The sequence below is a fragment of the Vigna angularis genome, chromosome 4 (assembly GCF_016808095.1).
Source record: "Vigna angularis cultivar LongXiaoDou No.4 chromosome 4, ASM1680809v1, whole genome shotgun sequence".
Classification (NCBI taxonomy): Eukaryota; Viridiplantae; Streptophyta; class Magnoliopsida; order Fabales; family Fabaceae; genus Vigna; species Vigna angularis.
In genome coordinates this window covers 35,266,000-35,279,364 of record NC_068973.1, presented here as the reverse complement: position 1 = coordinate 35,279,364, position 13,365 = coordinate 35,266,000, and the positions used below count along the sequence as shown (strand labels likewise).

Here is a 13,365-nt window from a genome sequence, read left to right as displayed (position 1 = left end):
CATTCAAAAAAAAAAAGAAACACGTAATAATTATATTTATAGATCAAAACTTCCTTTACATGAGTTTATTCAGCAGCACCATCCTTACAACCTGAAATTAATGTTAATTTTCGCGGAGTAAGTATCAGCAAGCCCGCATGTTACAGTTAGAAATTTTCTAGTTTTTTTTTTTCATTTTAGTCTTTGATTCAATATTGATGTCGTTTTTTCTTGAAAACTTTATGTTCCGTAGTTTGGGCATATGCTTCACATGTGAACCGGATAAGCTGATAAATCATAGTGCCTGCATTGTCCGAATGTGTGTCAGAATTTGATGCTTAATAATTTTATTTACTTCTGAATTGAGTTAGATTATTCTGATATAAAATTTTATGATAAGGGTCAACTATATTCATAAAAATAATAATGTGGATTTTGTCATGGTAAACTAAAAAATATTTTAATCTTGAGTAAATAATGTGCTCACTATTGTCCATGATTGAAGATTTTGTTTTCGGGTCATAAGTCCCACACCGCGGAATGGAAGCAAGTTTTTGTCGTATCTTTTTGAAAACACTACCGAACAAACTTATGCCATGCTTTTAACCTAATGTTCATGTAAAGAAAACATTCACATCATTGTTTCTAGTGATGATTAATGCCACTGTCTAAGAAAAATATGAAGATGAAATTAAATTATTGATAAATTCATTTTAAAATTAAAATTAATCGAAAAGGAACTCCTTGAATGACAACAATATTTTTAGACCCATGGTAACATAGAAGTTAGGTAATAGACTAATGTATACTGACTTATTCCATGTGCAAACCTACTTTTATGCATACAATTTCTTATTTTTTATTTTCTTAATTTCAAAATAATACTTCTTAACCTTTTATTTTCCTAAAACTTTTAAACATTTTTTGATCTATTTCTTCAACCATACTTCTGTATATAATTAGAGTAAACGTAGAACCACTAGTTGTAACACCCCGATTTAGGCGTTACAATTTATTTTCCACACAATACATATGTAATTTTTTTTTAACACCAACAAAATTTTAAGTTCTTTATTACAGCACAAGTCTTCTGAAAATAAAAGTCCACACAGTTCATAAACTTCTGAAATTTAAAATTTCACACAGTTCGGAAATTCAAACATAGATCTATTTTAGAAATTCCCCATGTCTCCTTTTCCCCGCAGATCTCTCATCTTCTAAGCATTTTCAGAACCATCTGCTAATTCATCTGAAATAGTTTCTGCTCCCGTATAATATCACACATTATACGATCATTGCATTCACATACACAAACACAGACAATAGGGTGAGCTAACCGATTCAAGAAATATACATCATCCACAATCTTACTAACATCACAAGTGTGGCAATCAGTCAAATACATGCATCTCAAACATACTCAAAAACCAACTATTACACTGATACTTTATAATATTTCTCCAGTTAAAATCATCAGTCGATTCACTAGAGTCAATACAACATATTATTAATCTGCCTACTTACCAAAGCACAGCAGTCAACAATCCTTCTGTCTACTTACCAAAGTAGTATAACCATGATATACTGATTACTTACCAAAGTAATCTAACGAGGTGATCTACTTACCAAAGTAGTATAACCATGTGATACTGACTACTTACCAAAGTAATCTAATGAGGTGATCTACTTACCAAAGTAGTATAACAAGGTGATATTGTCTACTTACCAAAGTAGCACAATAATGTAATATTATCTACTTACCAAAGTAGCATAGCGTGGAACACTCCGCCTACTTACCAAAGCAATGCGGTTTATGTCAAGTTCACCTCTCATTTTTCCACCCGACTTACCAAAGTTGTAGGAAAATAAATAAAAATTCAGATTTACAATTATGGCAATAATGTCTATACCACCCATCCAAATTTACCATCAACTTATTTACAATTCATGATTTAACTCAAATAATTATTACAACTCACAATATTCAATATAATTTAATTTTCTAATATAGAATATATTATATAACTCATCCTCCAATCTCCAAAATACAACTACACATACAATTTAAGAATATAATTATCCAAGTTTTTACCCAATACAAATAAATTTACTATTTCGTGAAAATATTACTCTTCACTCATATCATTAATTATAGATCTGAACCAATCAAACTAATAAACAACATGTTTAACTCATATGGTAAAATTTTCAGTCCAATCCAACGGTTAATGAGGCGGAAATCATAATTTATGTATAAATGATCCAAAAACATAAATTAAGCAATATTAAGATCCCTGAGAAGATACGAAATTAATATCTCTAAATCTGTAATTCCGATCTAAAATCCGAACGGTCGAAGTATGCCACTATCTCTTAGGAACAACATACTAAAAGTTCAGATTAATCTAACGGTTATCTAAGTAGATATGGAGATTTTACCGAGGTAACTCAGAGACAGAAATTTAAGTGGTTCACGGTTAAACTCAAAATGCGGAATGAATTCCTCTAAGCACAAACATCTAATTCCAAATCTGAACGGTCAAGATCACTTAATATGTCTTATGAACTACATACTAAAGTTTGGGCTCAATCTAACGGTAGATGAAATATATACGAAATTTGTACCATGATAGCTTAAGAACAGCAATACAGTGTTCATCCGATTGTTTCACACTTTCGAAATTTCTTTCTCTAAACATAGACCTTCAATTACAAATCCGATCGGTCAAATTGTATTAATATGTCCTAAGAATCATATATCAAATTTTGAGGTTGATCTATCGGTTAAATAGGTCAAAATCTATATTTTTACCGAGACAACTTAGTAACAGAACTACAGGGTAACTAATTTACTCAAACTTGTAGTATTTACTTCTCCAAGTACAGACTTCTATTTTCAAATCCTAACGGTCAAAGTTTAGTAATAGGTCTTAGGATTCACATACTAAAATTTTAGCTAAATCCAACGGTGAAAACAATTAATAGAAATTTTTCACCACAGTAACTCGAAAATAAGAAATTATAATCATGAAAACCAAATTTTACACAAGTCAATATATAACTACCATTACCAAATTTTAACACATTCATACTCATATTCATGATCATAATCAAGAAAGGATTAGCTCCCCTACCTCTTCTCCTTGCAAGAAATTCTTCACTCTTGATACCTCTAGACCACCACCTTTGCTTGTTTTCACTTTCAATTTCAAAGAAAATTCTAACTTAAATCTCTCTTCTTCAAAGAGAGCAATTCCTCTCCTCCTTGCTAGACCAAGTCAGTCTCCACACTTAGAACACTTAGGATTTTCGTTCACCTCCCACCAAGGACCTCTCTACTCTCCCCCAAAACTCCAAATCTGATTTGGAATTAAAAGAAGATGCCTTAGACAACAAAGGACCTATGCACTTGGTACTTAGCAATAATAAACAACCAATGAACCATCCTAAACCATTTTTTTCAGCCCTAAAACATGGTAGGAAAGTCTCCAAAGGTTCCAAAATGTTCTCCTAGTTCAGAACACAACCTACCCACTCCAAAAAAAATCGCAACTTGTAAAAATGTACCTAAAATTAAGGTTGGACGCTAGCCCCTGGACAGCAACACTGTCACGTTTTCCCCAGCTCAATTAGACCCCTTCCCGAAGTCCAAAATATGCGTATGAGTAGTCAAATTGAAGCTCTTTGAGTCTAGTTTCCAATGAAACAAGAATCAACTCAATTGGAGTTCGGTAGAGAGAGTAATCAGCAAAACAGTCATCATAGGTCAAAACTGAACATACCTGAGCGTGATTAACGTTTCCGAGTTTTAATAATTTTACTGCAGCTAGCCCGGTAGTCCAAAAATTTATATTTATATGTCCAATTAAAGATATTTGAGTCTAGTTTCCAATAAAACAAGAATCAACTCAATTGATATTTTCTACAAAAAGTTATAATTAAAATAGTAAACCATGTCAAACCTGACAGCATTCCATTTTACATTATAACTTGAACTTTTTACAACTTGGTAAATTCTTGAGGTTCTAGGGTCTTACACTAGTCAAAAGACAACAAGTTGTTAAAAGATATTTAAAGTTGTTTCTATTTAAATTTGTATCAATAAAATATTTCTCATTTAATTTCATAATCCTAAAAGACTGTTATTTTGGAAGAAAATACTTTAAAATGTTTTCAAAACATATTGATATATAAACAACATAAATAGAGAGTATACATTCATCATGTTGTTCTTAAATATTTTTAAAATTTATATTTTTCAGATAGAAAGAAGATAATTGCAGGTTTTTACTATATTTACATATTTATTGATGTTTTAAAGTAAAATTTCATAGTAACTTTTATAAGTATTAAAACGTAAAATACTTTAAAAACTTGAGTAAACTTACTACATCAATGAAGTTATACTCTTAAAAGAAAAAAAATGAAAAATTATATAGTGAAAGAAAAATTCTTCCAATCAAACGAAATTAATGAAAAGAAGCAAAAGATACATTTTCAAATTACCTAGAAATTTATGATTTACATTATTGAATCTTCAAATTCGATAACCAAATATTATTAAATAAAAAACAACAAATAAAAATATTTGAAAGATTAAAACAATAAGATCGATGTCCTAGATTAAATGTGGTGATAAAATTAAAGTTTATGTCACTATGCTATTTGAAGAAAACCACAAATGAAATAAATAATAATAAAATTACTAATGAAAACAAGTTTTATAGAGTGATGAGTTAAAAAAATTATGTAATATGATATGCGTCAAGGAAATTTACATATAATAGTTCAATAATGGCCTAATACTGATAATTATTTAATTTGTCCATTAGGTCAATTCTTGATAATTTACTCTTGTCAAATACGATATTTTAACTCACTAAATTAGGAATTATTCTATATTTAAAGTAGCATCATCATATTTGAACCTTTAATTACTTTATCACCTGATTAAAAGAGTAAAGTCTTACTAATTTATCAACGACTTTAATAAATGTTTACACTTTGAATTGCCTTATTGAATATTAAAATTATAAACTATATATAGATTGATAATTTACAACTTATAACTTAATAAGTATGATAATTGTTATAATTTTTTTTTATTTACTTTTGTAAGCTAAGCTTAATGTTTTTTTATTCAATTTATTTTTTGTATTGTTAATAAAAAAACATTGATAAATAGAAGCTCGTATGAAACACCCTGATCCACGTATTTGGTTTTCTTTAGTTTAATCAGTTAACCAAACGATGTTACTAATTTTTACTATTTTTTTCACGTTTATTAAAGTATTAAATATTTTTAAGATATTAAATATATTCGTGCACTGATAATGAAGTTTAAGAATATGAACTTAAAAATATATACAAACTAGCCAATCTTGGAAGGTTGAAGAATATTTGCTTAATTACTTGATTTTTTTTTTTAAATATTAACAAATTAATGTAAAAGAAAACTATAAAAAGTTATATGTAAATCCAAGAAATAACGAGATGAAAGAAAATAGACCCTCACCATGAGAAAAAAGAATCGTAAGGTCGTGTCTTAAATTCTCACCTTTATTTTACTGATTATGTAAAATATAAATTTAAATAAATTTAATATTGTGAAAAATATTTAATTAAAATATTAATTTTAATAAAAATATTTTTATAACATTTATATGAAATTAAATTCAGTTTTAATTTGAAAAAAAATATTATTTAATTTTAAAAAAATAAAACTAAATTAAATTGAAACTCATTCAATGATTTCATAAATAAAATAAAAAAATAAAAATTAAATTAAAAAAACAAAGGAATATATAACACATAATGAACGCTGTTATGATATTAAAAAAACCTAATTATTATATATTTTAAAAAATAAAACCTGAATTGAACGAATTAAAAAAGAAAGATATGCTTAATATTTTCTAAAAAATACCGAAACTAACGTATTTTAACATAATGAAATGTCTACATAAAGTGTTGCATTCTATAGCTATCTAAAATGAAGTATTTTCAATGAGAAGCTGAAAGAGATGCCAGCATTCTATAGCTATCTAAAATAAAGTATTTTCAAGGAGATGCTGAAAAAGATGCCAGATGAGACAAGTGTTACGAGGGTATTAAAAATACCCTAATTCAGATTGAAAAAACTAATGGTATAGCATTACGGAAAATTTATGGCAAACCCGAACTCATCAAACTACAAAAATATATTAATCTATTTAAAAAAATAAACTAAAAAATAATTCCAAATTAAAAATACATATTTAAAGGTTAAGTTAGACGTAATAATTTAATAAAATTTTAGTACATATATTTTAACAAAACTATTATTTTTTTTATTTTTCTAACCATAATAATTATTGTTAAAGATGAATAAACCAAATTTTATATAATTTGGTCTAAACCTGTTTAAACATCAGATTAAACAGGTATTTTTATCTACTTTAATTTAAATTATTATTTTTCAAATATAATCCGATCTATTTTATGGGTTATTCAAATCGGTCCTGAGTCAGATTTATTTTACCAACTTTACTCCTCACTTGTAAAATTAGATAAGGCGAAATTGATAATAAATAATAATAGAATCTAAAAAAAGAGGACTTTTGGGACGGTACAAACCAGGAGCTGACTCAATGCTTATCCACTCCTTGCAGGTCTAGAAAATGATACACCATGACAATGACCCGTTTCCACCAATAGAATGGGAAGGGAATGTTAGCTTTTCTTTCGGGAGGCCCTCGTAAACATATCTTTGATGTTGTGTGATTCTGTCTCCAATTTTACCTTCTTCGCTTGTCTACCTTTCTTTACAGTTGTGGCCTTCTTATCTTCACTCCGTTGTTCCTGATAATCAGCAGTATACAAATTAGTTCAAAATGAATAACAAATCCAAAGACTTATTCTTCTTCCGTCCCAGCAAATACCTGTAATTCGTTACATAAACCTGGGTTACTTCCTTCAGCATATACTTGTACTTTTCCAGTAACCTCAAGTATATTTAACCTGCAAAACTAAATATTCTTAAGGAATATATCTTAAAGAATCCCATTTCAATCCCTCTATACTTCTCTTGTAAGTTATCACCACAAGGAATATTCAGGTAAAATCTTTAAAATAAGATATTATAAAAGGCTATACTTTAGATGGTTACACAAAAGCTCCAGCCAAGGCTTTTCCTTCAAATACTCTCCTAATATAGAGACGGCATCAATCACTGCATCGGTAACACAAGTGCGTTAATTCACAGCAAAACAGTGAAACAAAAAGGCCATATATGCATTTTTAAGTATTAAGAACTGTACCGTATGACTGTCTCACTAATTATTGACTGTCACGGTCCATATAGTCAAGGATACTACGAGAGTAATTATGATGACCATTCTTGAGATCAAACAACTATAATCTACAGACGGAACAATCACTTTTAAGAAAAACTAAACCTGATGATGATCAATTTCCAGCAAAACATGATTAGTGCCTATTGAATCATCATGATTAGGTCATTAGTAATTCAAAGTCTATTCCAAAATCTATAAATATGAGATAAAGAGATAGGTGATTATTTTTATTACACATTAATGATTAGATCTGTCAAATTTTTACTGATTTTAAGATCAAAATATCTTCTACGTAACCTCCTAGTTTGACCCAACAAAATTCCAAGATGAACATTAACAAAGACATGCAGACATCAAGGATATAGTGAACACATAACCTCAATCTCATAACCAAAACATTTTGGTGCTCACTATAGGCCCGAGAAATCAGTAAACAACCCAATGGTGATCACCAATAACATGAGTACAACTGCTCAGGCAACTAGCAAGATCCTATAGAGCTGATAAAGGAGATGCAACACCATATGCAGGAGATGCAGAGAAGGCACAAGGAAGAGTTAGCAGCGTTGAGGGCCGAGAACGCGACAGCTCACCAGAAACAGACGGCCCAGCATTCCGTGTTGGGCGGTCCTGGCCTGTCTGAATAAGCAAGCAGAAGGACCAACCAAGACAGTTCAAGAAGGAAGCACAAGAACAAGCAAGGGAGCTCCTTCGATACACACAATCCAGACAATCGGCTTGCTACCATTTACCCCAGCTATCATGGAGAAGCCCATGCCCGAGCAATGGACGCCTCCAACATTCAAGAGGTCCGATGGGTCAACTGACTCATACGAGCATTTCAGAATGGACTTCAGATTACTAACACCTAATCATGGCCTAATTAGTACTAATCATGTTTTGCCTTAAGTTAACCATCATCAGATTTAATCGTTTTTTAAGGGTGACTATTCGATCTGTAAGTTATAACCATTCGGTCTCAAGGATGGTCATCATGATTAATCTCATGATATTCCTGATTATATGGACCGTTCAATCAATAGTTAGCCGGACGGTCACAGGTACAGATAGTATTGGTGAACCAATTATTTAAATACACGATTACAATGAAACATCAACACAGACGTGTATTTTGCTCATGCCACAATCCAGAATGAGGGAACTGTATTCTTGATTGGAAATCCCTCAAATAAGAGGATACAGCAGTAACCATTAGTATATTTTCACATAGTAAGAAAGAAGATAGATAGCCTGTTAACAAAAAGGAAAAATTCAACCATCCTTTTTCTATCTCCCAGGTTTAACAAACAGAACAACATGCAATTATTAATTTCAAGGCATTATAGAGTATAGTATATCTTTCCTCATTTATTTTAGCCTTTACATAAAATAAAAATGTTAGTTCTACAAGTTGCCATTGTATCCCTCATCACTGTCACCCATGCATACAGACACAATACAGTAAAAGGCATGATAAATCTCCAAAGTATTACCATATTAAAATGTCTCCCTTTTCCATATACAAAGTATTTATATTTTTTTTCCAAAAGATAAACACTTGACTAAGTATTTAACCTCAGCAGAATAAAATTCTCCAACAGCCAACAGAACACAGAATGATAATAAACACTTTACATGTGTCTTTCTCTGATTGAACAGCATAGTTTTTGTCCAAATTGGGTAGTGTCTGTTTTAGTTGACAAACCTAAAATAAGACAAAACAAGTTAACAAACTTCCGACAGGTAAAAGGTTTTCTACCATTTAAATCAAAGATGGCGTCAAACATCAGCCAAAAATAAATAGAAGTTTGAAAGCAAACTACAAGCAATTTAACTATTTCCTATATTGCTTTATAGGTGGATGCATGTATCAGCAATCAAATATAAAATCGACGAGACATGTTTCAGTGTTTGTTACATTTTCTCAAAAACACATGTTCAGGCATCCATAGGGCAAATATCATACCTCCATTATAATTAATGGAGGATTGAATTTGCTGCGCTGCGCAAATACCATGTCACACGTATACTAGTTTTTTTCCCTGAATGAGGGGGAAGCTTAAACATCACATCAACCAAATCACAGTAAAGGAAATATAGATAAACCTTATAGCACAGCCAACGTAGAACCTTTGAGTCATCAAGTCTGAAGAATTTTGAGGATCCAACTTCTGCATATGCATGACGTTAGAAGACCATGAGAATTAGAAAAAAGAAAATGATTAACAATGTTGTCACTATACTTTTATATCATCAACATTATAAAGAACATAAAGTCAACAACAAACTTCTCAATTTCTTTCCCCAATATCCGCCCAATAAATAACTTAAATCATAAGAAAACATGGCAAACTTTCAAACTCAAGTTGTAAATAGAAAGAGTACAAGAATATAGTCAGTCACCTTTGATTTCAGAAACAACTTGCATAGAGTTCTCCACAACAGACATTAACTGCATATATCCTGGATAGCCATCAATAAATAATATCTCGTCCAATCGCCTGAACCTGCCAAGATCATCCCCTTTCTGCGTGCATTTCAAGAAAACCAGCGACATTCAGAGATGTAGTTTTTCGGGGTGAAAATACTATCTAGACCTAATTAATCCATTCACAACACTAAAAGGTAGGAGTTCTGCGGACCTCCAAAAAGGGATATCATGGATTTTTTGTGTAGAGGTTTCTTTGAGGATAAAAACCTATAGTTATTAGTTTGGGTGGGTTCTATACATAAGGTGTCATATGAGCAATTAAAACTTTTGTTCCGTTTAATAGTTGATCAAGGATAAGCAAATGGAAAATACTTCGGAAATAAAAAATGTCTTCGAATTCCCATGGCTCAAACGAAATATAAAACTTATTACCTTCATTCTAGCCTCCTCAAATATAGGCAACATGATGAAAACAGGATCAATTGGTGTGGATAAATACAACCGACCATCTGTTGGGGAACAAAAACAATAACGATTAAAATTTCTGTTTAAAGTGCTGCTTAGTTTCTCCATTAGTGAAAGACCTAGAGAGTAGAGCCTACTGACATGAGAAGAGGAAACACAATGCTTTCAATCCGAAAAAGAACAAGAGATTTTTCGAATTTTTTTTTGTTGGTTAGGAGTACAAGAACATGGCGTTGGCAGACAGGAACAGAAAAAGTATTTTTTTAGTAGAAGTAAAAGATTTGTAGATGAGAGATCAAAGAGAGAAACTAAGGTACCTAATGCAACATAAGCATGAATAACAATGCAAAATGCATACTTCACACGTAAGCTAATCAAACATCTCTACCTTCAGTTATATAATCTCCCAAAAACCAAGACCCGTACAAGTTCTTAAACCACTGAAGTTCTTGAAGCATTCCATTTGCAAACAGATACTGCGTTGCATTTCCTATCAAAGAAGCGAAAAGTATGTAAAAGCTGAAAGAGAACGCACGTTCAAGAAGCCTTAATAAACTCTGTTTCCTTGAGAAAGATTTATAGAAAAAATGTGTGTGATGTTATGTGATTGACAGGACTAACAAATTGTAATCAATTGAGGTAGAAAAATCACAATGAACAATATTTATATAAATAAGTAACAAAACACTATGAGAAGTACATAAAATAATGGATATTCTTCAAATTACCAGATTTGGGATGGCGGAGCAGTATCATCTGTCCCGGACCATTTCCACCGGTGCCAGGATCTTCGCTCGCATAATAAATAATTAAATAAAATACATTAACAACTGATTATGAAGTAATGCAAAAAATATTAAAAAAGATATATCTCCAAATGGCAAATAACAATCACAATATGGTATAACAAGAAGAATATAAATCGAAATAAATGATCGGCAGCAATACATTACCAGTGCCATCGAAAATTAATTTTGGTAATATTTTCCTGTTTGTGTATTCTGTCTTAGATGTGACTATAGTTTTATATATGGAAATAAATAAAAAAAGAAAATAACATGAAGAACTAGTGAGACTTAAATTTACCCGGCGCGACGAGAACCCGTGGTTCTTGAACGCCATCGCACCAACTCATAGGTTTAGCAGAAGAGGATTCAAAAGCCCTAACACTACCAGTCACCGATCGTTCCCTTCGCCAGCAACCGTAACTGTAAATGCAACCGAATGCCGTTAATCTCACACGTGAATTGCAGTGTAGAAAGAACAGCAACGCAGTAGAGAGTAAAAGTAGGGCACTTACATCTTAGAGTAAAGAGAGTTTACAGGGAAGATAACGAGGGAGGAGTTAGAGTGGCGCTGAATCGCGAAATGAAGTGCGCGCGGGAATGTGGAGCTCACCCACACTCGCGCCATTAACCTTTTTGCTTTTTTTCCTTCTCACAAGCGGGCCCTCTCTATACCAATCTGATCAAGCCCAAAGGGATTTTTTTTCTTGTTTTTGTTTTACAAGCAACTAGTAAGAGACCTGCGTATGCACGGGTCTCTTAATTATTTTTTATATAAAATGTATAAATATTAAAGAAGCAATCCAATATTAAATAAAATTATTTGTAATATTTTTAGAAAACTATATAACATAATAAACCATTATATTAGTTTGATAAAAATTAAATTATTAGACACAATGTAATATTAACTTTGTACTTTGATAATAATACTAGTTGTTTGATTATTAGTAATAACTTTATCTATGTGGGTCATATAATTATTTTCTTGGTTACGGATCAATGTCAACTATTGTTATGTATTTTTTGAATATTTAAATGTTTATCTTGGTTAACCTTAGTCTTAGATGCCTACTTAGTCAAAACGAGAAGTTGTGTTGAAAATACTCTGCCAAAGTTAATAAAAATTTATAATTAATATGTATTAATTATAATTATCTATTTATTGATCTTAAATCTGAATTTATAATTTTCAAAATAAATTAACAAACGTAATTATAACTCATAATAACACTTTATTCTATTATAATATTATTATAGAAACTTTTCATTCATATCAACTTAGATTTCTAGCTTATGTTAATTTCTTTGCTTATACAGTTGATCCAGACTATTTATTAGTATTTAATTATTAATAACAACTTTGTTTATGTATGTCATGTTACCCAATCAGCTTGACTGGGTCTGATCCACCATAGGTTGGTTACTTAATGAGTCAACTCAATCCGGTTCACTTATTAGCGAGCTGAAAAAATTTGAATCTGCTCCGACCCACCAGGGTTGGTGGGTTAAACGGGTTGGCTCACTGACTCACTTAATTATGAGTTTTATTTTTAAAATAAATTATAATTTTTTTTAATTTAAATGTAAATAAATTTCATTCTAAAATGATATTAAACTCTAAAGATAATTAAAAAATCTATATCATACAACGTAATAAAAAAACAAACACAAAAGACGAACAAATAAGTTTTTAATATTGATAATTTTTGTATCATTTATCTCTTTATAATATTAGAGTCTTGAATAGATAAATCTATAATATTTTTCTCTCTTGAAATATTTTTTATTCCCATCTACAATATAATAAAAAAAATGATAATTAATAATATTGAAATACAAAATAATAAATAATTAAATTAGGTGGATTGATGAACCAATCCGGCTCATCACGGGTTCAACTTTGTGAGCCAGGTTCTAAGTGAGCCGGGTTAAAAACTAACCTGCATAAAAAAATTATAGTTTTTCAAACCCAACTCAACTCAAACCCGTGGTGGACCGAATTGACTCGCAGGTTACAACCCATTTTGACAGCACTACATGTAATAATGGAATTTACAATTGACTTCGTTATTTAGTTGTAGAAAAATAAATTCTGAGATTAGTTTACATAAAGGAGATAAAAAAATGTTCTTAAGTTATTAAAAAAACTTATTTCATCTTATCTTATCTTTATTTTAAAATATCAGTTTTTTTTATAGTTTTTACTGTTAAATAGTAATTAATTCTTATATTTGTAATTTTTTTAATGATTATTCGTAAAATAATTAACAAAAAAGTTTGTGAAAGTTATATTCATTACTTTGAAAACTATACATGTTTCTACGTACTATACTATACTAAATCAATAAATAAATAAATATATATATAT

The 13,365-nt window shown here is 30.4% G+C and overlaps 1 protein-coding gene across 1 annotated transcript; it reads right to left on the bottom strand.

Annotated features, from left to right (window-relative positions):
* Nucleotides 1-6,493: 6,493 nt before the first annotated feature.
* LOC108330958 (uncharacterized) lies at nucleotides 6,494-11,653 on the bottom strand. Its single transcript, XM_017565559.2, has 11 exons — nucleotides 11,510-11,653; nucleotides 11,296-11,417; nucleotides 10,938-10,997; nucleotides 10,598-10,699; nucleotides 10,177-10,253; nucleotides 9,717-9,840; nucleotides 9,420-9,484; nucleotides 8,949-9,018; nucleotides 7,114-7,189; nucleotides 6,900-6,978; nucleotides 6,494-6,819 (listed from the first exon to the last, which is right to left on the bottom strand). Exons 1-11 carry the CDS (start codon nucleotides 11,620-11,622, stop codon nucleotides 6,691-6,693), a joined length of 1,017 nt encoding a protein of 338 aa, XP_017421048.2. The 5' UTR covers nucleotides 11,623-11,653; the 3' UTR covers nucleotides 6,494-6,690.
* Between the last annotated feature and the right edge of the window lie 1,712 nt (nucleotides 11,654-13,365).

Bases quoted from the DNA above. Each gene is read 5' to 3' on its own strand.
- LOC108330958 (XM_017565559.2), bottom strand. From the start codon at position 11,622: ATGGCGCGAGTGTGGGTGAGCTCCACATTCCCGCGCGCACTTCATTTC. The intron at 10,254-10,597 runs GTAGAGATGTTT...GTTCCCCAACAG, and splicing joins GGGAGATTATATAACTGAAG to ATGGTCGGTTGTATTTATCC. The intron at 6,820-6,899 runs GTATTTGCTGGG...GCTGATTATCAG, and splicing joins GTTTATGTAACGAATTACAG to GAACAACGGAGTGAAGATAA.